This window comes from Molossus molossus, unplaced genomic scaffold (genome assembly GCF_014108415.1).
Source record: "Molossus molossus isolate mMolMol1 unplaced genomic scaffold, mMolMol1.p scaffold_m16_p_1, whole genome shotgun sequence".
NCBI lineage: Eukaryota > Metazoa > Chordata > Mammalia > Chiroptera > Molossidae > Molossus > Molossus molossus.
The window spans coordinates 221,163,209-221,189,003 of NW_023425344.1; the positions used below are offsets into that span (position 1 = coordinate 221,163,209).

At 52.8% G+C, this 25,795-nt stretch overlaps 1 protein-coding gene across 8 annotated transcripts in view; it reads right to left on the bottom strand.

Annotated features, from left to right (window-relative positions):
- Positions 1-3,134: 3,134 nt before the first annotated feature.
- TMEM229B (transmembrane protein 229B) overlaps positions 3,135-25,795 on the bottom strand; it is a 38,689-nt gene continuing 16,028 nt past the window's right edge. For 5 of the 8 annotated variants that reach the window (XM_036273254.1, XM_036273263.1, XM_036273260.1 and 2 more), the window contains 2 exons: positions 13,964-14,145; positions 3,135-3,697 (listed from right to left, as the gene is read on the bottom strand). In XM_036273254.1, the coding sequence (XP_036129147.1) occupies positions 3,167-3,679 (513 nt within the window). In that variant the 5' untranslated portion in view covers positions 3,680-3,697; positions 13,964-14,145 and the 3' untranslated portion in view covers positions 3,135-3,166. Of the gene's footprint in view, positions 3,701-13,963; positions 14,146-15,378; positions 15,490-19,351; positions 19,613-25,795 lie in introns of those variants that run through there. The other 3 variants (XM_036273224.1, XM_036273232.1, XM_036273239.1) reach the window with 3 other exon arrangements.

Genomic DNA, 25,795 nt, shown 5'->3' on the forward strand with positions numbered 1-25,795 from the left:
ATGCCAGGGTGTGAAGAGCCTGGCTTCCGGCAGCGCTAGGAGAGGAGCTCCAAAATAGAAGAGATAGGTCAGGCCAGTCCTGGAACACAAACACCGTATATTTTATGTGCACGAATGTGAAAAGAAAGACAAAGAGACTAACGGAGACAGAGCAGGCAGTGGGTGCACAGACCAGTCGTGTGTCCTTCTGAAGAGCTGCTGCAGTTGGGAGCCAGTGCCGCCCTCCAGGACCTGCAGCTCCTCCAGGCTAGGGTGGCCGCAGTGTGGAAGGTCTCCTCCATGCCTTGGCCATAGCTCCTCCAGGGCCGGGCCCCTCTGCATCTCCTGTGATGATGTCTGCACAGCCCAGAGCTTCTTAAACACAGGTTCTCATGAACTGACCCACTCCGTGGCTGCCTCCCCGGGAGACCCATGCAGAGGGCACGGGACCAGGACAAAAGGACTTGTGGCCACTCCCTAGGTATTATTGCTGAGAATAAGCATAGGCCATTGTGATGCCATTATGACTCACTGGCATCAGAGGGAACAGGGCACAAGGGCCAAGATACCTAGCAGACCTAGCAGACATGGAAGCGGTTCAACCATGCAGGTAGCACATGGCGTCTGTAACTCACAGGTGCTGAGATGTCCAGCTAAGAGGCCCAGGACACCAGCGGTTGACAAACAGGGAGCAGACTCTCCGCCAGCACCCCCACTGCTTAGCAGGGCTGGGTTACTCTAGACTTTGAGTCCCTGGCCACTAAGCAGTTGGGGCCCTGAAGATACCGAAAAAAGGAGTTGAAGTCTGGGGTATCCCTGGTGAGCTCTGAGCCTGCAGATCCTGTGGTCAAGCCCTGGCTCAGTGCCTCCCTTTGTGGGGGGCTCTGTGTCTTATGAGGGACAACAGGAGCCATGGGGCACCTGAATGAAGCAGAAACACAATGTTCTGCACAATGCCAGGGAGGCAGGCTTACTCCAGGACCTCCTGCACAAACAAGGGATGGTGCCAAGAAATGCCCATAGGCAACATGTGGAGTGGCCAGATCCAGTGGGCCATCCAAGGGCTTGGCCAGGCTGAAAATTGTGGAGGCCTTATGCTGGGAGAAATCAAGCTGACCACCATATTCCACTGTAAAAAGGGAGGGAGATCAGAGGTGGGGGGTATGGTCTAGGGGCCCACACGGGGGCTTGCAGGAGTGTTGGGGTTCATGGCATGGAGTTGGGGAACAGGACTAAGGAAGCAATTACCTAGGGGGAACAGGGAAGCCAGACAATATTCTTCCTCTGGAATCCCCTCCAGCTGCAGATGGAAAGCAATCTACCCTCACTGGAAACTGAATCCCTAGAAGCCCCAAAGCCCTGGAGTCGGGGCCACTGGAATATCAAAGGTAGGGCTGGTCCCAGCAGAATGTACTTCGTGCCTCGATGTGATGAGCCTACCCAGGGCAGAGTCTGGAAAATGCCCTTCCTCCTGTCCTGGACAGGATCAGCTGTAGAAAGCAACCCTGCCGAAGACAGAGTCTTCCCGCCTTTCTCCCAATCAGGACACCACTCCTGCCCACACCCGGCCCACCTGCCCTGGCCCGGTGCTGTCTGCACAATCTAGGTGGAGCAACACAGTAAGGAAGAGGAGATTCTCTCCAAAGGTGGCATTATCACTTTTTAATGTTCTATAAAAAGGGAGAGGCTAATTTCTACCTAAGAGTTCTATGGTCAAGAAGAGACTGTGTACCATGGGATAGACTGTGTTCTGATGGACACCCCCCGCCCTTGGCAAGTGGGGGCAGAGCCAGAAGTGGGCTGGAGTGAGGTTTTCACCTGTCCACTGCCAGCAATGGACCTGTCATGGGCCACCAAGATGACAATGTCCATGAGCATGGCAGGGTTAATACTGTTTGAGGTGCAAGCTCAAAGTGTCGGCCTTGCTGGGAAGGGTGAGGAGAGGGTAGCCCTGAGGAGGTTCTGCTGCAGGGCTGGGCTATGGCAGAACCAGAGCTGATCTCTTCCCACCAAGGATGGGAGGGTCTCCTTCATTCATTCTCCATGATGCCCCCACACTGGATACTGCTCCCTCATTCCGTAGAATGCTAGATTGCCCCTGACTAGATTGAAAATAAACCCGTTGGGTATGCCTTTACCCCCTTCCCCACAGACCCCCCCCCCAACCACCACGCACACACTAATTTGTCTCTAGGTCCCCACTGTGGGTCTCTGGGGCCCATCTTGGCCTGACAGCGTGGGTGGGTATCATTCATTTCAGCTGGGCTACTGCGGGGAGGGGCGTGGATGGAGGAGAGCACCGGGGCACTGCCACAGCCCCGCAGACTGGGGGACGGCGGAGGGAAGGCTGCAGAGGCCGGGCAAGGTCTGTCTCAGGGTCTCTCTCTGGCAGCTGCTGTGTTGGCTGGGGAGTTGGAGGTGGATGACTGACATGGATAAAGGGCTGATCGTGGTAAAGGCCTTGAAAATAAGAGAGAAAAGGGGAAACACCACCAAATACACGGACTGAAACCTCCAAAAGCCCAAGGTTGGTGGGAATCCAGCACCAGGGGGCCCCCAGAAGGCCAAGAGAGCAGCGTGGGGCCCTGGGGGAGGGGAGAGGAGCCAGGGAGGGCCTCCCTGCCCTTGCAGATCAGCATGGCTCCAAGCAGCCTCCCAGCTGCCCAGTCTCTCCTCAGGCTGCAGCTCAGCAGGCCCCCGGGGAGGTATTGGTTGCAAGCAAGCACCTGAATATTGCCTAATGGAACCAGCCAAAGCCCAACTAAACCAGAGGAGAGGGAACCAGGTGGCCGAGGCAGCAGCCCCAAGCCTCTGCAGACCTTGCCTACCACCTTTTGCCCATTTCTCAAAGTTCCTTAGCCAGGAACAGGGCCTGCTGCTTCCGAAGTCACCCAGGTAAGTCTAGTCCCTGTGAAGCCGCAGGCCTCCTGCTGCCAGCCTCTGAGCTGGGCTGAGGTCCATGGACCCATGCCCAAAGTTCCTCTGCTGCTGCCACAGCCCGCCCCCACGCCCGCCCACGGAGGAGGGCATGGGGCTGAGTGTGCTCCCGGGGCTGAGGCTGGACGCGCGGGGCTTGTGCTGTGCAGAAGGGGCCAGTCCAGCAGCTTAGTCGTTTTCTCCGCAGGGCCCCTGAGAGACCCTGCCGGCCCCGCCCCGCCCCGCCCCACCCCGGCCACGAGTCCCCCACTCAGTCAGTCTTGATGTGGCCGTTGGCCAGGGCCAGGGCACCTGCGGGCTCCCCGGGCTCCCCGGGCTCGGCGTCCTTGTCAAAGCGGAGGCGGAGGGTGTTCCGGATGATGAACTGCTCCATGATGAGGGCCCCGCAGAACCAGGGCACGGCGTACTCCAGGGTGATGAGGCCCATGAAGTCGAAGTCGAACTGGGAGTAGTCCCAGGGGCAGGCGTTGAACTGGCGCAGGATGAAGCCGGTGGTGAACTCCCACAGGTAGGTCCAGAGCGTGTAGATGAGGCAGCGCAGCAGCAGCGGGCAGCGGCCCCGCAGGCGCAGGTACATGCGCTCCACGATCAGGATGGAGGTGCCGTAGATGAACAGCGCCCACACGCTCGTCACCCCCGGGAACTTCCAGTTAAAGTTCACCACGAACTCCCAGGCCGCGGTGAACATCACCTCGCAGAAGTAGCCATGGATGGCGTACAGGTACCAGCGGGACAGCGCCGTCAGGGGCTCCACGGAAGCCATGGCGCCTTCTGGGGCCAGCTGCTGGGGACACAGAGAGCACAGATGAGGGGGGAGGGGGGAGGGGAGGGCGTGCCTTCCCACCATCCAGTCCAAGTCTCTGATGTCACCAAACCTGCCTCTGCCTTTCTCTCTGGTTACCAACCATAATCTCTACCTTATTCCACCGTCATTACATTTATTCCATACCCCTGACCTGAGCCAGGCAGGCGTGAGAAATGAAGAAAACAAACAACCCCATTGGGTTCCTGAGTAACTGCTCAAATGCTTCTTGGAAGAAGGTGTCTACTACTCTCCCTATAACAACTTTTCTGAATGACCTGTGGCCAGTGAAAGAGTCAGCTGTCCTGGCCCATCAATCACCCCCAGTTCTAGGCTACTAGCTGGTTTCTCACGTGACCCATCTGAGATTTTTCTAAGCAAGCCATCACACCTGTCTTTTATGCATGTGTGTTAACATGTATGTAACAAAAAATTTACCATTTTAATTATTTTTAAGTGTCCAGTTAAGAGGTATTAAGTACATTCACACCGTTGTGCAACCACCACCTCCACCATTCATCTCCAGAACCTTTTATTTTCCTTTATTGATTTTATAGAGAAAGGGAGAGAGAGAGAGAGAAACATCAATGAGAGAGAACATCGATTGGCCACCTCCTGCCTGCCCCCCACTGGGGATCAGACCCACAACCTGGGCATGTGCCCTGACCGGGAATCAAACTGGCGACCTCTTGGTGCATGGGTCCATGCTCAACCACTGAGCCACACCAGCTGGACTCCAGAACCTTTTCATCATCCCAAACTGAAACTCTGTATCAGTTAAAAACTCTCACCCCACCCCAGCACATGGCAACCACAGTCTACTTTCTGTCTCTATTAATTGGACTGCAGGTGCCTCACATAAATGGAATATACATCTGTCCCTTTGTGTCTGGCTTATTTCACTTTCCAGAGGGTCTTCAAGGTTCATCCATATCGTAGCATGCGTCAGAATTTCTTTCCCCTTTTAAGGCTGAATAATATTCTACTGGGACCTATCTATCTAGATATATTACATTTTGTTTGTTTATTATTTATCCATTAATGGGTTGCTCCTACCTTTTGGCTATTGGGACCAATGCTGCTTTGAACACTGTTGTGCAACGCAACAGGTGTACAAATATCTGCTCGAGTCCCTGCTTTCAACTCGTCTGAGTATATAATCAGAAGTGGAATTGCAGGATCATCTGGCCATTCTATTTTTATTTTTTGAGGGATGGCCTTGCTGTCTTTCATAGCAGCTATACCATTTTGCATTCTCACCAGCAGCGCACCAGGGTTCCAATTTCTCCACATCCTTGCCAGCAGCTTGTTATTGTCTGGTTTTCTGATGATGGCCATCCTCGTGGGTGTGAAGTGGTAGCTCTTGTGGTCGCATTTGTCCCTAACTGCTCCATTAAGCAGGGTTTTGGTGTTTAGTATCGATGTTGAAAGGAAACCAGGGGGCTGACAGAGGAGTCTTCCCTCCACTTCTACTCCCCTCCCCCTCCTTTCTTTTAAACCCAGTCTTCAAGGCCCAGCCCACAGGACTCTCTGCTTTCTCCTCATCCTTCACCAACAACTGTCTGGACCACTCACTGGCCCTCTATCCAGTGCCACCCTATTTCCTATTTTAGGCACATGCCCTTTTGATCCAACTAGCCTGTACTCCTCGAGGGCAGCAGATGTTTCTGGTCTTCTGTTCTGCAGCCCTGGCACAGGCCTCTCCTGAACAGGTATTCTCTAAATGACGCGTTGTTTATGTGGGTGGTAGGATGAGAGAGGTCAGGGCTGCATCAAGAACAGGAAGACAGAGCATCAGAACATGAACCCCAGCTTGGCCAGCTGCCAGTGGACACCAAGGTGGGAGAAGGGTCAGAGGTAAAAAAGGTGCCATCTGCAGTCTGCCCACCCCTCTAGGAACTCCAGTCTCATCTTTCCGCCGCAGGGGGCCTAGTTACAGAGTCCCCCGCCCGTGCATTGCTCTGCGTCTTCCAAGCACTCTCATTCACATTGTATCATTGATTCTTACACAATTAAGATTCATGTGAAGGGCAGGTAGTTTTACTTTCCTTTTAAAAAATCCCACCCAGGATATAGTTTTCATTGATTTTACAGCGAGGAAGGGGGAGGGGAGAGAAAGAGAAAGAGAAACAGCAATTGGTTGCCTCCTGTAAGTACTCTGACTGGGGATCAAATCCAAACCCTTTCGGTGTACAGGATGACACTCCAACCAGCTGAGCCATACCAGACAGGGTTTTACTCCTGTTTTCTAAGAGACACAGCTGGGGTTCAGAGAGAAGTCATTTGCCCCATATCCCAGAGCCAGTAAATGGAAGAGCTGAGACCAGAATCCATATCTCTTGACTTCTACTTCAAAACTCATCCCACTACATACTACTGCCCATCTCCTAGACATGAGTACCTAATGTCACTCCCCTGCTCAAAAACATTCATTGGCTCCCCATTTCCTAATGAAACTCCAGCATCCCTGCCCGGGCATTCAAGACTCTCCATGATCTCACTCCAGTCTACTTTTTCAGTCTTATTCTTACAGGGCAGCTCTGTCTTACCTCCATGCCTGAGCATCTCCTGTCTACTGGGTTTGGTGTGCCTTTCTCCTCTCATCACAAGTACGAACCCAGCTTACAGGTTACCTTCAGAGCAACACCTTTTCCACGCTCCCGGACACAAGTCCTTTCTTCCTCCTCTGAATATCTACAACACTTATTCTCTCTCTCTCTCTGGTACGTATGATTCTCTGTCCTATTATGTTGATAACTTGCTGTCCCTAGCCTGACATCTTTCCTGTGTTCTGCACCTATATAGCTCACTCCTTCCTGGACACCTCCACTTAAATGTCCCATAGGTACCTCCAATTCCTTTCCTAAATCAAACTCATGATCTTTCCTCCCAGAACTGGTTTTCCTCCTCTGACCCATCCTGATTACTGGCATCACCATGCACCTAGTTAGCAGCCAGGGCCCTGGCGTCATTCCAACTTCCTTTGCTGCACCCTCACGGTAATGTAAGAGTAAGGACCTTGTCTGTCTGGCTCAGCACTGTATCCCCTGTGCCCAGAACAATGCCTGGCACACAGTAAGCATTCCATACAAGAACAAAGACATTTCTTTATTAGTTAGCAACTGCCACATAACAAATCATCCCCAAACTCAGTGGCTTAGATCTGTTTTCGGCTGGGTGGCTCTGCTACCCTTGTCTCTCTCCTCCTCCTGGGCCTAGTGGACTACCCCAGCATGTTCCCATGACCAGGGCAAAGGCATGCGAGCGAACAAGCCCAGTGGCACCAGTGCTTTTCAAGACTGGTTAAGGCATGCCCACTAACATCTTACTGGCTGAAGCAAGTCACATGGCAAAGCACCAAGTCAGCCATTAACTCCTGTCCTTTCTACCTTTTAAATATCTTTGAAATCTATTGCTGCTCTGGCTCAAGCCTTTGTCGTCTCTCCCCTGGATGACTCCACGAACTCACTGTCTCCCAGCTCCTCTCATCTCCCTCCTGGCCTCCTTTCCAATCCACTCTCACACTATGAAAGTGTGTATACAAACAGCAGGCTTTCTAAAATGCAAATCCAATGTTTCTCCCCACTTAATGCTCGTTAGTGGATCTTTAATGTCATTCAGCTCCAACCCATCCATGACACCCCTCTGCCTCTGATCCCGTCCTCTGATCTTTACATTGCTGTTTTTGCTACCTGGGGTGCCCTTCCCAACTGCTGCCTCTGCCTCCATCCCCGTCATAGCCTGTGAACCCATAATCCCTCAAGATCCAGCTCCTCCGTGAAGACTCTCCTGACACCTCCAACTCCAGAGCTGTCCACTGCCCTGTCTGTCCACCTCTGCACGGTTCATGTCTGTGGTGACTCTTCACTCCGCTCTGCCATAATCCGTCTGAAGGCCAGCACTAGTAGCCACTTGATGAATACTTGTTTAATACAATGTTGAGAGAAAAAAGCCGGATTCGAAACTGAATCTTCAATATGACTTTGATTTGGCGAAGGCATAATACACGTAAATATACACAAAATTTAGCCACGATCATCTCTGCATGGTGAGTGACATAAGTGATTCTTATTTCCTTCTTTTTCTTTTCTGTACAGTCTAAACATTTTTTTCTAACAAATATGCATAACATAAAAAAATTTTATCTTAAAAATTGTTAAATGTCTATGTACTACTCATCTTTGTGCCTTGTATACAGAAGATGCTCAATGAATCTGCCAGGCAAATGAACCTAAGGAAACCTGAAGTCACGTAAAATTAACAGGTTCTTCCCCAACGGCAAACTATGACTCACAGGTCTGAATAGGGTGTAGTGGTCAAGCATAAGCTTCTACATCCTGCTTGTATCCTGGCTTTGCATCCTGGCTGATACCTCCCACCTGCAGGATATAGGGCATCTTACCTGACCTCTCTATGCCTCAGTTTCCCTCTAGGAAAGCGAAGGGAACAAGAGTAACGATCCCTGAGGGTCATTGTGCGATCAAGGAGCTGACACTCTGCTAAGAATCCAGCCGATGCTCACACAGGGTGGCTGTCGCTCCGGGCACAGCGCCAGGCTCACTGGCCCTCTGCTCCTCCTCAGAGTGCCCCTCCCACCGCAGGCGGGTCATTCGGCTCCTCCCTCACCAGTGGCCCAGCGGCTTTCTTTGCCAAGCAAAGGTCTTTACCTCCACCCAGAGCACCGACCTGGCAGCCAAATAACCCTGTGAAAATAAAAAACCACACATCCAGCCCGAGGGAGAGTGAAACCTCAGCTGAGGAGTCGGTGTGGCTTCCAGCTTCCGCGTGGCCGAGAGGGGAGGGTCTCGGAACCAGCCCTCTGAAGCCGGGCTCCAGGAGAAGGGTGAAAGGGAAAGACACCCTCATTTTATTCTGAACTCCGGACAGACCCTGTCTCCCACCCCATCAGGCCCCTCTGACCTGGGGTCTGTCCCCCCGACCTGCACTTGAACCCCGAGCTGCTCCATCCACAGGATCCAGGACGGGCTTCCTCTTCGGCCCAGCAGCGGCCGCCACAACCACATTCCTCACGCAGGTCAGCCCCCACCTTCATGCTGGTTTTCATTTATTTTTTTATCCTCACCCGAGGACATTTTTCAATATTTTGTTCAGATAGAGGGGGGGAGACAGAAAGAGAGAGAGAGAGAGAAACATCGATGTGAAAGGGACACATCGAGTGGCTGCCACCCGCACGACCAGGGCCGGGGACAAACTGCAACCGAGGTACGCGCCCCTGGCGGGAACCGAACCCGGGTCTCTCTGGACCGCAGGCCGACGCTCTAACCGCTGAGCCAAACCGGCCAGTGCTTCATGCTGGTTTTAAAAACCCTGTTCTCTTTGCCTCTTGGTCTCATCGTTTGGAACAGCCAAGAATGGTTTCCTGGTCGGTAACAAATCAGAGGCTCCAGTCACCCGCCCCCCGCTCCTAGAAGCAGCAAAATTAAAGAGGTAGCTGTCACAGGGAGAAAGGGGGCCTGCTGCTGAACAGAAGAGAGGGTGGGGAGAGAATGGGGGTGCCAGAGGCCTGGATCCTGTTTCTGGAACCTTCCACCGTACCTGGAAGAACGGGGTAGGTGGAGGGGAAGCATACCTAAGCAAAGTCAGCCGCGTCTGAGGTGTCGTGCCTGCAGATTATGCCTGGTCCATGCAAGACTAATGGGGAACTCGGAAGTCCTGGCTGGGCCAGGAGACAGAGTGAAGACAGGGATATGAGGCAGTGTTGTCGGCCGGACGGCAGCACACACTATGGTGGGACAGACACCAAGATTAGATGCAGGCATTGGGTTGGGTAGATTTTCAGAACTCTACTCCCCAAACCCTATCTAATAACCACAGGAGCTGTGCTTACACTTTGAGCTCACTCACCCTCTGCTAGCTCCAGCAGACGCCTGTCCCTGCCCTGGCTTCCCCCCACCTGAGCCCTTCCCCCGACCCTTCCCGTAACTCTCTGCTAGGCCCTGGGGTGGGAGCCCTGGGAAAACTGTCACCAGGAAGAGCCAGCGGCACACTGAGCACACTGGATGTTGGCCGCCTGCCCCTGATGACAAGCACACCAGGATACAACCATGGGACAGCCCTGGAAAGAAAACTTAGGGTGGAGTAAAGAGGAGAGTGTGGGCAAAACTGAAGTCAGGAACAAAGTTTGGACAGTTTCACGAGAGGGATTTGGGGGGACAATACTCAAGCACAAGTGTTGATACAACCCATCAACGGGCCTGGGAACACCGAGTTCCAGCAAAGGGCCAGAACGCAAGGAGACGTGTCCAGGAAGGGCACTGCCCCTGCAAGGGGCAGGTGACTGGCGGGGAGGGTGCTGGCTTTCTGAGCCCTGCTGCTCTCAGGCCTGCTGAGCTAGCCCTTCGGGTGGCAGAGAGCAGAGCAGAGCAGGTGAGAGGAGCTAAGGGAACACCATAAAAGCCCAAGGCAAGCTGGAAGCAAAACCAGATGAGATGACTGTCCTTGGTTTTGCCAAAAACTCCGCTCTCGTTCCAGGAAGCTGTGGTGCCACAACACGACAACTCCGGGAACTTCTGTCCCGAGGAGCCTCTTGCTAGAAAATCGGGCTTCCACTCCGTGTAACCAGGCTGGGCAGGCCTTCCTCTTTCCCCACTGTTTACTTCCCAAATTTCACTCCCCATCCTCAGGTACGAAACCACCACAGTTTTACGCTCTGGGGAGATGCCGTGGGGGCACAGCCTGAGTGACCGTGAACCCGGGCCCCTGGCAGACCCGGTGCTGGAGGTGGGTGGACTCAATGAGCTGCCCTTGCATCTGGGTGCAAGGGCTGAAACCGTCCTGAGCTTCCCCTGTGGACATCAAGTTTGGGGCAGAAAGCATGAGCTTGCTTCAGGGCCAGAAGAGAAGCAAGTGGGAGAAATACCTGCGGTCACTGGCTGGCCAGATGCCAGAGTTCTACCCTCTCTTGCTGTGGCTGTCCCCAGGGAAAGCCCCTGGGCTAGTCCTCCTTCCACCTGCCAAGTCACAATATTAATAATCAGGCACTCTTCTCCGCACTTCCCATGTATTAACCCAGATCATCTTCAAGCCCATTTTACAGATGGGGAAATTGAGGCAGAGAATGGCTAAACAATTAGCCTGAGTTCTCACAGCTAAACAAAGCAGAGGTGGGATTCGAGCCCAGCTCCAGAGCCTCCAGTCCCCCCTAGCACTGCCCGAGGCTGACTACAGGCTTCGCTGAGGACAGTACCATTTTCTGAGTTTCTGCTTCTGGAAGCCTGGGACGGTAGAGGGAGAGGAAGAGGAAACAAGAAGGATGTAAGATCCTAGACAGATCACCAGTGAAGTTCAAAATGGGTGTCAGAGCTACCAAAGGCTTCAGCCTATTCTGGAGACTAGGTTCCATTCTGAGGCCAAGGTCTGGCAGGATCTGCACGAAGGTCCTCCGAGGACACAAACTGACCCTCTCTGGACCACGGTGGCCACCTCGCAGGGCCTCAAGGCATGTGCCATTCAAAGATCCCTCACCAGGACTCACATTGCCTACAGCCTCCCTGACTGCCAGCTGGCCCCAATGCTGCTGGGACTCTCAGATGGCCCAGCCCTGCAGCCAAGAGCAGTGGCCAGCATGCAGGCTGCCCAGAGAAGCCTGTGCCTGGAGCAACAGCAGCCAGAATGTCTGGAGCAACCGTTCCACACAGGCCAGTGGGCAGGGGAGGATTTTAGAGGGTCTCAGATGCTAAGCAAATCCCAGCTGGTGCAGGGGGCAAGTGAGCTTGGGGAGCGAGGTCAGTCCTGGCACAGAAGTTCCCCAGGGCTCAGCAACAAAGGGCACTCTGTGGATGGGCCCACAGGCTGGGCATCCCGTGCGTCGCCTCAAGGCTCTTCCCAGACCTCACGTGGCTGCCTCCCTGTTGTCATTCAGGTCTCAGCTCAACTGTCACCCTGCAGAGACCTCCGATCTCCAATCCAAAACAGCCTCTGTCATATCATCCCACTTTATTTTTTTTCATAACACTCTCACATTCTGATATTTTGCTATTTGTTCACTGTCTAGCTCCCCAGTTAGAGGGAAAGCTCCACAGGTCAGGGGCTCTGTCTTGTTCACTGCCAGGTAACCTAGCCTAGAACAGTGCCTGGCAATAAGACCCACTAATGTCTATCAAGTGAATGAATGAATGAATGGGCCCAAACAGGCACAGGCCCTTAAACACTGATGAGGGCAGGTATAAACAGCTACCCAGCTCAGCCTTTCTATTCTCCGCTTTTTAAGAAATATAGGCTTTTTAAAATGCTTAATTCTAGCATTTAAAATATCTTTATTATTTTTTCTGATTACAAATGTAACATGCTCACAGCTGAAATTTAAACATGACAGAAAGGGCCCGGCTGGTTTGGCTCAGTGGTTAAGCATCGACCCATGCACCAAGGAGGTCACCGGTTCGATTCCTATTCAGGGCACATGCCCAGGTTGTGGCCCAATCCCCAGTGGGGGTGTGCAGGAGGGGGCCAATCGATGTTCTCGCACATCAATGTTTCTCTCTCTCTCTCCCTCTCTCTCTAAAATCAATAAAGAAAAAAGTATTTAAACATTACAGAAAGGAATCATCCACATTGTAAAGAAAGTCACCATTAATGGTGTGTTGTATATTCATCCAGATTAAATTTAGTTTTAAAAAAAAATCCATGCATCTTAGAAAGGGAAAGCATCCATAATTCCACTAAACTAGCAACTATTATTTCCCCTTTGCAACCTTCTCTCACACATTTATTTTACGTTACCCTAATATACTTATTCTGTAACCTGACATTATCACTTTCTATATTATCATCATTGATTTTCCAAGTCAGTATATCATCTATGTGCTATTATCCTAATGGCTGTGTAATATTCCGCAAGTAGAAAACTACTGTTTGCGTAACATAAATGTTCAACAAAGGGAGAACAACTGTTTCCATCTCCACTGTTACACCGACACCACAAGAAACATCTTTATGCCTATAACGAAAGAATTCAGCCCTTTTCTTCTCTGGGACTATTTGTCCAGAGGTGGGATCACTGGGCAGAGGGGACAACAGTTCTAAGGCTGATGATGTCGATTGCTCTGGGGAATCTTGTTATGTGGGGAAGAGGTCTCCTGACTGAGTCACCGAGTTCCCACAGCGGCCTCCATGGCCATCTCTCCGCCCCACGCCACTCCCCTGGTCCAGGCACACTCACAGTGCCCCGGCCACAAACCAACCCCACACGCTTCCCGAAAGACCCTCCCGTCACCAACTGATTTTGCAAACCCAGACTCAGTGAAAAACAGAGTCTAGCCCTGGGTTTAAACGCTCAGCTGGCAGTACAGTCGAGCTCCACCTAAAGCTGAGGACTTCCTGGTTACTCTTTTGCCTCCCTGCAAACTCCTCCATGGAATCCAAGGCTCCGGCTCCCAGGGACCAGCCAGCTGCTCCTGAAACCTTGTCCAGGCAGGAGTGCGGAAGCACCTGCCCTGCCATCCACCTGCTGTCCAAGGAGCTCTCTGCCTGCTGGTCCCATGGGCAGAACAGCCTCCAGGCCGCACAGGGCTCTGGGGCTTGGGAATGCAGACAATCGTCATTTTTCAAAGCACTGTCCAGGAAAAGCCAGAGGCCAAGGCTGGAAAAAAGGGCCATGTGAGGGCAGGCGATACTCCGCAACTGGGGGCCTCTTGCCCGTGGAGCTTGTCTGGACTGAAGAGGAGACACAGCTAACGGGACAAAAGCAGCACACACCCTGATGGCCAGTTTTATGGCAGCTCAGGTGCCACAAACCCCTCAGCACCCTGTGCCCTGGGTGCTCTACCCAGGGTCACGGAGACTGACCATGGCACCCGGGCAGGGTCGAAGCCCCAGGTGAGGAACAATTCCTATGGCACAGAGGTGGAGCCCAAGATTCAAACGTCCGTGAGCCTACAGACAAGGAGGGTCTGGGAGGATGCATCTCCTGCGGTGGGTGTCTTACGGCACACCTGGCGCCCATCGCAGTCCGGCCCAGTTGTCTGGAGGCCACGTGGCTGTAAGGTGGTTCCAGCAAAGGGCATGGCCAGCAACTGCTGGACACGCCCCTCCCGTTCCTGCCCTTTTCCTCTCTGGGACTATTTTTTAGTACATAATTCCAGAAGTGGGACCACTGGACAGAAGGGGACCACGGCTCTGGCAGACCCGTGGGCGGAAAGCAAGCTCAGAACCAGGCTTCCAGACTTGGGCCCGTGCTCCGGAGGCAGGAAAGGCTGGTTATTCCCAGGGAGCCTGTGACATACTCACTTATCACACCCTTGAGTGCACAGCTCAGAACAGACATCAGGATCACTGTCCAGGAGTGTCCCGGGTTAACCTTTGTCCTGGTGCCTGACTGGGTGACGGTGCCATTCTCAGTAGTGTGGATCAGCATTAGTCCCAAGGCTCAGCTGATCCTCAGCTAGTGGGCAGATGGCTTCCATGTGTCCCTGGGAATAAAAGAAGAGGTATTCTTTAGCTTAAGCTGTCCCCAGCTCTGAGCCACCAGGCAGCCGGAGCAGCAGCCTCGAGGCAAACACCACAAGGCCCCAGCTCCAGGCTCAGCACCAGACAGACACTCATCCCACCCAGGCCGCCTGACCTGCTCCTGGAACCTGCCACCCCCTGCAGGCTGCTGCCCTGTTTGCTCAGGTCTGGTTAATCCAGCGACAAGAGCCTGGGATCCATCCCAAGTCACATGTGGGGCCAGGACTTAGGACTCCTTTCACCACGAGGGAATGTGTGCTCACTTATAAATCTGAGAGGGGATATATTTTTACAATCCAGCTCCATTTTCATTTAGCTTCAGATTACACTCTCCCTTCACCCTGTCGTGGGAGCATCTGCTCTCGAGGCCGGTTAAGAGCTTCACTGAGGACAGGCCGCGCGGCACAGGTCCTAGCATTGGGGGAGTCAGAAACAACACAGAGAAACAAGCACACCATCGGAAATATGTGCTGAACTCTGCCCACAACCCCACTGCCCTGAAATTTATTTCATTCTATCCTCTTATCACTACTGCCGTCGAGGCCCTTCCAATTACCATCAGTCACTGACTACAGCTGGGAGAAATCTGATTTTATAACTCCCTTGCCACATACATGTCAATACATCCCTGAGACTTGACCATGTGATAGAGATTCCCACGGTTTTTGTTCTAATATGGAGGTGCTGAAGCCTCCTGAAACCCCCTGAACACAGCACCGTCTGCACACGGCCAAGGACAGGTTGGCACGGCCCTGTGGAAGGATGCACCAGCCACTCGGAAGCCGGGAAGAGTATATTGGCTGGGGGTGAGAGTTGGCACCATCTCCTCATGGATGGCCAAGCAGGGTGGACCACAGGGAGGCCACCCCATGCAGACACCCACAGTCACCTTCCTCCCTTCCCCACCCCAGGCTCTCTGAGCAGGGGTAACTCAGGTCTTTGCTCCCCAAGCTGACAAGTTGCAAGGCGGCGGGGGAGCTGAGAAGTGAACGGGCAGGGGTCGGAGACCAGAAATTCACTGTGTGCACATGTGCTGGTGCTGGAGACGGTGGTCTCCCCTGCACTGAGAGAAGTGAATGGCAGCGGGTACGATGGGCACTGGGCTCCTGGGATCTGCCTTGCCTCGGTCCCACCCGTCCAGCCCTCCCGTCTTCCTGCCTGCCTGATGGGGGGTAAGGGGTCACCAAGGCACATACCTATCACCTCGAGAAAGGGCTTTAATGGAGCATGGTCGGTACCTCCCTTCCCCCAGCACCACCATGACCCTGCGCCTGGGGAGTTCAATCCCACTCACGGGCACGGGCACGGGCACGGGCACGGGCACAGGCACCCTAAGCAGGCCACACCAATAGAGTAAGTCAAAACTGAAACAGAAACCAAAGCCCACATCCTGGCAGCACAGCCTGCTGGTTGCTGCAGTCAGCCCCGGGAGCCCAGCCCACTGCTGGCCGAGGTGCCACCCTGCACAGGAAGCTGCAGCCGCCAGAGCAGGCTCCCTCCCAGGCCAGCCTCGCGCCCGACACCTCCTGCTTCCTGGCCTTCCCCCAGGGGTCCCGGCCTCCGCCGACACTTCTGCCTCTTCGAGTAGTCCAGGGTGCGCAGGCATTAGGCTCTGCGGGCTGCGTGGCCTGGACCAGAAGTCTTTAGGGCAGCGGTTCCCAACCTGTGGGTCTCGACCCCTTTGGGGGTCAAACAACCCTTTCACAGGGGTCGCCTAAGACCATTGGAAAATACATATTTCCGATGGCGAGTCATAACAGTAGCAAAATTACAGTTATGAAGCAGCAACAAAAATAATTTTATGGTTGGTGTCACCACAACATGAGGAACTGTATTAAAGGGTCGCGGCAGTAGGAAGGTTGAGAACCACTGCTTTAGAGGATATGAATGTGTGAGGAGCCCTGATAACAACTAACATGTGGGTAGAACTCAGACCTTTTTTAGTATATCATCTCCCAAGACCCCCTCACTCCCATTTTAGAGGTGAAAACACTGAGTCTCAGGATATTACGAACTTAGGCCAGATGCACACATTGGATTCAAACCCTAGTCCGCGGGCCCCGCAGTCACCCCTCTTCCCACACAGCACGCCTCCAAACTGCTTGAGACCCGAGCCTCATCCTTAAGGCCCCTGCTGCATACACACACTTCATTAAGTATAATCTACTCAGTCCGTTCTGTAAGCTGCTTATTTGTAAACATACCACCGAGTCTCTCCAGTTTCCCCTCAACGTGCCAGATGCTGCTAGGAGCCCGCAGGAGCAGAGAGACCACCACGTAGCCTCAAGCCCTCTTGACCTGCCCTCCTCCGCAGCCCGCCGCACCCACTCCTCCTCCAAGACTCTCTCCCACTTCATTCCTCGGGTGATGACGTCATCTTCCCACAGTCCCCCATCGCTGATGTTCCCACAGGAACATCCTTTGAACATCCTTCTATTAAAACATACTCTCCCATCTTAAAATTATCATGTGTCTGTTTCTCTCTCCACATAATGAATTCCCGAGTCCATGGAAGTGCAGTTGGACAGACAGACAAGCAAGGAAGAGAAGGGCCAGCTGAATTCTTGGGTGACTGCACCATCCGGTGTTATTAACCAAACGAGGGATCTTCTCTCCTTTCTCAGGCCAGCATCCTGGAAGGGCATCCTCCCACAAAGCACCTGGCATTGGTTTCAAGGTCAGGGCTGCCTCTGCAGATGGGGGAAGGAAGAAGGGTGCCCACGCTCCTTGCTCCTACCGCCAAGAGCCATCACCTGGATTGAGAGGTGCAGGTGGACGAGGTGGGTGCCGAGGGTCCAGACAATCCAGACGACATGTGACATGAGAAAGCCTGGGGCAGGATCAGAGCATCCCAGTCGTCCCCAGAGATACTTCGGGCTCCACGCTTAGGTTCAGGCCAGAGCATAACAACGTCTATTCTACTATTCTACAATGTGCTGGCCCTCTCAAAAGGCACACCCAGTTTTCACGCAAGTAGGATTTATTTCCCAGAGAGGTTTAACCAGCAGCTACTGGCAGGAAATTCCCTCTGCATCGTTCTCTCTCCTCCCCTATAACTATGTAGGGTAAGCTGGGTTTGCAGGATTGCATCTCTGCTTCTCTGATCAGAACCTAAACACCAAATCTACCCTACCTCCTGCCCCCATCTCTGTGGCCTGGAACCTGAGACTGGAGCCAGGAAGCAGCAGGCAAAATACTATCTGTCTCTCCCACTCTCCTCTTCCTTAACTCTCCCCAAATCTCCTTCACCCCACGACCCACAAAGGAAAGAGAGGATGCCCCAAAGGCCCACTGGGGAGCCCTCTGGTTACTCAAAGTTCCCCCAGTTCTTCCCATGTGACACAGAACAAATCTTTTGCTTGTTTGTAGTAGGTGGATCTGGCAACTTCCCAAGCCAAGGAGTGACCACACTCAGCTACAAATGCAACGGGAACTCCAAATCGCCCTGGGGAGCAAGGAAACCCGGGCCCTGGGGACCTGACTGGCACAGGGAAGGTGGGTGAAGACAGGGATGGCCTCTACTTGACCTTGCCCTTCTGCTCTGGGCCCTCTGCCCCAGGGCTTGGAATATGGGTTCCCTGTCTGCCAGACAGCTCGCCACCCCGCCTCTGTCTCACCTGGAGGCCACCTGTCCTCTTCTCCCTTCCTCCTCCCGTCCAGCCCCCCTGTCTTTACATGCCCCTCCCAACGTTCCCTCTGCACACACCCTGACAGTCCAGGCCCTGTGCCGTGGAGGGTGGCCTCTGGCCCATGCCCCTGTCCTTTCCCTCCCACCCACCTCCTGGCACAGGGTAACGGCCTGAAAGGCTGGACAGCTGCTGGGCTCTCTAATGAGCTGCCTGGCCGCCGTCCCAGGGCGAGGCGTGTGTTACTGTAAAGCGCTGCCTCACCTCCCCTTCATCAGTAATCCCCTCTGCAGAGCCCATCAGGTGGCAGCTGAGGGCCCTGGAAACCTGTCACGTGACACCAGGAGGCTTCTCCTGCCAGCCGCATAGGGGCAGGCAGTGGTCTCACGGCCTTGCTGACACAGTGATCAGACGCTTATTTTTCTGGGTTCTCCTCGTTATTGCCATGTACTTAGGGGGTCCACAGGTTACTCCACCACACTGTGCCTCCAGGGCAGTGGGGACCCTGCCCCTCAGTTGCCTCACGAGTCGAGGCAGAGAGAAGACCAGTGGGTCTTTCAGAGGACAAGCTACCTCAACAGCATGACACCCGCTGCCCTACTTTTCACAGCTTTCTACAGCCAGAGATTTCTACCCAGAGATTTCTACACAACCAGGAGACCTAGACCAAGAAGTCCTGTGGAGGTTCATTGGTTTACTCGAGGTGCTGCATTCCAGTCGTCAACAAATATCTACTGAGTCCCCGCTGGAGGCCAGGCTGTGTACTTGGTGCGAACAAGACAATATTCCTGCCCGGTTGAAGCTCACAGGCTGGTGGGGAGACACACAGTAGGTAAACCAGCCGGCGCATACTGTAATTCCTGGCGCTGGGCCGCAAAGAAGGGGGACGAACAGACAGGGGACACACAGAAACTGGATGTCAGAGAGCGAGCCTTCAGCTTCCATAGGGAGGTAGCAATTGGGCATAGATCAGAAAGATGCGAAAGGCCATGAAAAGAGCTTTGGGGAAAGCATTCCAGGTGGGGGGAATAGTCAGTGACAAGGCCCTGAGGTAGGAGCAAGCGAAAGAAGTCTGAGAAATAGCAAGGCCAGAGTCGCTAAAGTAGGTATAACTAAGGGGACAGACGTGTCCCACCTTTCCTCGCAAAAGTCTTCTGGTGGTCTCTGCAATGCCACCTGGGCCAGGACAAAGACCCCAGTTGCCAAGGGAGCATGGCCAGTCAATGAAGAATCCCCCTCCCGGCAGGGGTGGAAACAGGGCCTAGTCAACTATCGTTCTACACCGTGCTTACTAACAAATGAAGGGAAAGGGAGATCAGATGACTGATGGCCTGCAACTTCCATCCACTTCTGATCAAAAGAATTTAAGAAACTACCAGGCCCTCTCTGGCCTGCGTATTTCACTTTAACGAGAAAGTAAATATTCCTTTTTACTCTAGCTAGTTTGCTGGGTTTTCTGTCACTTGCCATCAAGAAAATCTTGACTAGCACACGTGATTTTCCCCCACCTGGGACGTACCTGGTTGGCACGGGGATCACGTACCTGAGCACCGCCTGCCTACCCTTGCTGCTGTGCAGACCAGACAGAAAGGTGCAGGGTGAGAAGACAGCTCAGATGCCTGGCAAGGCCGATCCATCTCAGCAAGACGCCTACAGCTTTGGGGGCTCTCCCTTCTGGCTACTACCCCGACTTTGTCATGTCCTCTTGACTGATAGAGAGGATGACTTACCTGACTCTTGCCAGCAACCCAGCACACCCTGACTATCTTCTGTAAACAGAATACGTGAAAGCCAGCAGCCTGGAGATAGGGCACAAGCCACCAGCAGGTAGTGCGCAAACAGATATTTTTCTACACACTCCAGAACTGCACCATTCGATTCGATAGCCACGATCTGCAGGTGGCTATTTAAATTTTAATTAACTAAAAGTGAATAAAATAAAAAATTCCATTCCTCAGTGGCCCTGGACACATTCAAGTGCTCAGCAGCTACACGTGGCTGGTCTACCATTCCGGACAGTGCAGATGCAGAGCACGGCTTCACCGCAGAGGCCGCACTGCTCCAGACCTCCACAGGTGACCAGAGGCTGCCAGACACAGACCTGGGGCTGGGCTCCATTTCCGTGCTCTTGAAATCCTTTGCTGTGGAACAGATCCCCCCCCCCCAACCTCCTCCTCAAGTTCAGGCCTAGTTGACAAGGCTGCCCTGGGAGATGAAGGAGCATTAACCCTGGTTCCATGGAAGTCACTGTCCACTGTCTTACATCCAAGAGCCCAGGAGAGGGCCCTGGCCACTGGTCAATGAGCCAGCCACTGGGCCTCTGGCTGTAACTCAGTCTAGGGGTGCTGCGTGGAGTGTTAAAAACTCCAGACCATTCACGGGGCATCTTATGTACCAGGTCATCTCCTCAGTCCCCTCCACACCCAGGTCACCTCCTCAGTCCCCTCCACTCCCAGGTCACCTCCTCAGTCCCCTCCACACCCAGGTCACCTCCTCAGTCCCCTCCACTCCCAGGTCACCTCCTCAGTCCCCTCCACTCCCAGGTCACCTCCTCAGTCCCCTCCACACCCAGGTCACCTCCTCAGTCCCCTCCACTCCCAGGTCACCTCCTCAGTTCCATCCACAAGTGTATGAAGCAGACATTAACTGCAATTTACTCAGGAGACAAGAGAAACTCACAGAGGATATGGGAGGCCACCACGTCACCTCCCTACACCACTCATGAGAGAGGGGTGCATAAACATGAACTAAGAGACTTAGTTTAACTATGGCAACGGACCACCTACAGTTGGCAGAGGTTCTCATGGCAGACGGTCTCATGTGCGCGGCCCCTTCCGTCTGCTCGAGTCCCCCAGGGGCTTGGGAGGGCTGCCTTCCAAGGGCCGGCCCGTGAAGGCCCGGTGCTGAAAACCTCACACCAGAACCACGGGAGGGCCCTAGCACAGCGGAGCCCGGGAAGGCAGCAGGGTCAGAACACACGACTGTGGCATTTCTCCTGGGCCAAGAGGGGAGAGGTATGATCGACTTCTGTCTTAGAAAGCAGTCTGGACCACGAGCTCCTTATCTCTGCCCCGCGACCTGGAACACCTGGCACACGGTAGAGACTCAGCGTCCCTGTGCCGAAAGCGGAGAAGGCAGAACGCAGGTCCCCCGAGAGGGCGGAGGCTCGGCCACTCGGAGCCGGAGGGCAGTGCCCCGGGGGAAGACGGGCATGAGGGCGCCGCGGAGCTGTGAAGGACGCCCTGCTCCTGACCCAGCCAGCCGCCCCTTGCCCTTAGGCCAGCGGTTCTCAACCTGTGGGCCGCGACCCCTTTGGGGGTCAAACAGCCCTTCCACAGGGGTCGCCTAAGACATAACAGTAGCAAAATTACAGTTATGAAGTAGCAACGAAAATACTTTTCTGGTTGGGGTCACCACACGAGGAGCTGTATTAAAGGGCCGCGGCGTGAGGACGGCTGACAACCACCGCTCTAGGCGATGGCACAGGGAGGCCGGCACGCCGGCTGGCACGGACGCAGCCAGCCCTTCACGGCAGCCCGAGCCGGCTCCCCGCTCAGCCTCGCTGGACGACTCCATCCCCTCCAAGTAGCGAGCCTTGCGACATGCTCAAAATATGTCTTCAAACAGCACTTAGGCAAGAGTAATTAAAGGGGATGTTATCTCACTCAGCCTCTCATTAGCCACGTAATTAGACTGCTGAAAATAATTAACATTCCTTTTGACAAAGGAAACAGAGGACCTATTACATTCATTAGGACAGCCACAAACCAGCCTCAGGAAGGCCGAGAAGAGGACTCGTCACCTCCCAGTCCTCCACAGAGCCTGTCACATCTGGTAACTCGGCCTCGGAGGCGAGGCCAGTCCTGGGCTGGGCCCAGGGTGAGGACCACAGCTAGGACAGAGAACCGGGAGGAAAGGTATGACTGTTTCGAGGTGGCAGGCCAGGGCCGCGTACCTACCTCCCCTAACGCCCACGAAAATGACGGAAAAGGCATTTTCTAGGAAAGATAAATCCATTACAGTTCTAGAAAACAAGAAAGAATTATAAGGATTCCCTGAAGATGGAAGGCAGATGGGAATAAACATGGAGAAACCACCACCCCCCAAAAATAAAATTGTGAAAGAATAATAATAATGGACACTCCTATAGCACATATATGTGCCAGACATTGTTCTAAGAACTTTGGCATATATTATCTCATTTAACCCTCACGAAAATCCTTTGAGATAGGGACTGTTATTATCCCCACTTTATAAACAGAACTCTGAGTTACACAGCTTTCCCCAGGCACAGTGCCAGCAGGATTTGAACCCATGCAATGTAACGAAGATTCTGTGCTCAGCCAGATGAGCAGCTCTGGGGGCTCCAAGTTTACAGCCAGCAGATTGGAAGCCTAAGAGAAGCCTGAGTGGACTTAGAGCAGCTGCCATCCCACCCATGCCTGTGCTCTGGACACTCGGGTAGGGAGGCAAGGGGACACCTGCACCAGCTCCTGCCAGTCCCCAGCAGGCACATCCCACACTCCTGGCCACAACCAGAGGCAGCTGGCTCTGGAGCACATAACCCAGATTCACCAAACATTTGACGAAAACCAAACCGTGAAAACCACCCAATTTAAGAACAGAAGTTCTAGTTAGAAAACAAAGTGAACAAAGTCAACAGAATGAAATGTTTTAAAAAGTACAGTTAAGCCCAGCCAGTGTGGCTCAATGGTTGAGCACTGACCCACGCACCAAGAGGTGCCAGTTGGATTCCCGGTCAGGGCACATGCCCAGGTTGTGGGCCCGATCCCCAGTGGGGGACATGCAGGAGGTGGCCAGTCGATGTTCTCTCTCATCAATGTTTCTATCTCTCTCTCCCTCTCCCTTCCTCTCTTTCTAAAATCAACAACAACAAAAATTTTTTTTTAAGTATAATTAATATCCTCTGAGAGGCAAGGGGGCTACTGAACATATGAAACAAAACAAGGCTGTTAGCAGAACACTGAAGATCTTAGAAATAAAGGAACTACACAGTCGTTAACTGGTTATCTCTGAATCAAAAATAGAGTGACTTCATTAAAATTTTTCTTTATATATGTCTATTTTTCTAAACTCCCTATATTGAACATATATTACTTTTAGAATCAGCAAAGTTAGTTTTTTAAATGTCTGGCCTGAGGTAGGTGCTCATAAGATTTGGTTAGAAAGCTGCTATTTTGCAAAGCAAAAGGGATTCGATCTGACCCCTGCAACAGCCCTTGGCACTGTCCAGGCTGGTCCATAACCGGACCATCCCTGCTCCCCTCTGGATCTCAGCACACACGATCCCCTGCTGGAATGCCCTCATCTCTCCTCTCTGTTGACTCATATTTGCCTGGTCTTCAATGCTCACTCAGAGCTTAGCCTCATTAAGGAAAGGTCCCTGCATCCTGCTTAACCAACCTCCCCTCCTCCCCTAAATGCCGAAGGGCACCTAATTCTCAAGGGACCTCTGGTTGATCTGTCCTGTGGGGTCACAATACTGATAACATTTACTCCCTTTACCTTCCAGTAAGACCAAGTCTTATCTCCCCAACTCTGTGGTAGGCTCCTTACAGACACCAAGAGGGCACTAGCCTTCTCTCTATACCCCACTGTGCCGAGCTGTCACAAGAACATTCTCATATGTCAGTTGAGTGGATGACGAATGAGCTTCTGTTCCAGGTGGGAGTAGGAAGAGGAAAACTATTGTGGAGATGCGATTATTCAACAGGGCTGTGCCCAGCACAGCACACGGGGGAGTCCTTGTACACGGTCCACCTGGTCCCAGACAGCTGTGCACTCCCACAGAAAAACCTGCAGACCCAGAGGGGAAAATTGGCAAATCAAGGGGTAGAATGTTGATGAAGAGCAGGATATTTTTTAAAAATGTTTTCTTTATTGATTTTAGAGAGGGAGAGAGAGATAGAAACATCAATGAGAGAGAACATCGATTGGCCACCTCCTGCATGCCCCCCACTGGGGATCGGGCCCACAACCTGGGCATGTGCCCTGACCAAGAATTGAACTGTTAACCTCTTGGTTCATGGGTTGATGCTCAACCACTGAGCCACACCAGCTGGGCAGAGGCAGGATATTTACATGGTCTTAAGGTATCTACCCAGAGGTTGTTCATTAGTAATGAGGGAACATCGTAAATAAGCAGTGAAGACACTGGCAACACTTTGACCGAGAGATCAAACATCACGCCGAAGGGGCGGGTGGACATCCGGTGCCTCTGGATGTAACAGGCTGAGAAGGACGTGCATCACCCTGTGCATCCCAGCTGGGAACACACAGCCAGGGTCTACCCGTGAGGCCACATCAGACTCATCTAAAGAGAAGAACATTCTTTTTTTAAAGGGGAGAAAGAGGCTATATTCCTCTTGGCAATGTCATGAAAAACAAAGAAAGGCTGAGGACCCGTTCTAGATGAAGAGAGACGAGACAAGACAACAAAATGCAGTTCGGGCTCCTAGACTGGATCTTGCACTGGAGGGAAAAGTGCTACCAAGACATGACTGGGCCAACTGAGAACCTGAAATAAAGCAGCAGGTCGGAGAAGTATCGTGTGTGCGCAATGTACTGAAGGCTATAAGAAACTATATGCTATTCTTAGGAAACGCACACTGAAATATTTAATTAAAGGGCCATGATGTAGGCAACTTACTCTTACATGGTCCGGGGTGGGGGTGGGGGTGGGGGAGACAGGGAACGCATACATGATAAAGCAAATGGGACAAAATGTTAAAAAGAGTGAATCTGGATAAAGAGTACATGGGTGTTCTGTGCTATTCTGGCAACTCTTCTATACATTTGAAATTAATTTCCAAATAAAAAGATTGGGGGAAAAACAACAACAAAAGGGCCTTTTCCATTAGACAGGGGGTGGGATGAGGGTGGAGCAGACACGAGGGTGAGTCCAGGGAGGACATTGGTCATCACACGTCTGCACTGGACACACAAGTTCCAGCTCTTCCACACTGTCCCTCCCGGACACGTTTCCCCCTCCAACTTGGCCCTCCTCGTTTTACTTCTTCATCAGTGTACCTCTTCCTCTCCCGAGACAGCAGTCCTCTGGGAGGCCTTCCTACCACCCCAGGGAAAGGACTGATTCACCTTTTGGGTCTCTTCTTAAATATAGTTAATACTTTATGGAAATGTTTTGATGCCTATTGTGTCCACAAGCCCATAATGCTGAGGCAAGTTCTATGTTTTAAGCCTTCTGGGTTTTATACCGTATTTCATTACTCCCTCCCAACCCCCCAATTTGTGGCTTATACTACTCATACTGCCTGACTCTAGGCCTTTAGGCCACGTTCCTCCCTTCTGAGATCTCGTGCAGGCTTTCTAGGGTGGATGCCCCATTTCCCACACCACCGTCACCATCACCAGTGTGATCCCAAAGTAACCCCCCCCCCACACACACACACACCACAGCCTCCCTCCCCAGGTTCATTGTCACAGCTGGGTGTGGTCACTTTAAATAACACAGCCAGACAGTCTCTTTAAGCAGCCTCACTGCGGGCTAAAGGGAATCACTTACTTATTAACTCAGAAACCCTTCCATGCATCTTTCATGTGCAGGCTGTGCAATGCTAAATAGGTCGGAGCGTGAGAGCTGAGGCCCAGCACCAGGCTGCTGGTCTTTAACACATCGGCAATACGAAACCTCGGAGGTTCCGCCGTACTATCAAACACCAGAAAGCTAATAATAATGATAGCTTACGTTCTGGCAGTGCTTTTACTAGAGTCCTTTCAAGTACATCTCATTATTCACCCATTCATTCACGTGCTCATTAAACAATTAGTATCTGTGCCATGTCACCAGGTACATGCGAAGACTGTAGAGGCAAAGACCCAAGCCCTGGCCACAGGAGGCTGATGTTCTAAGTGGTCCTGGATTGCCCACTGACCCACCAGACACATGCTTAGGTGGGGTGCCAAAGAAAATTACTTTAAAGAGGAGAAAATAAGAGAGCATCAA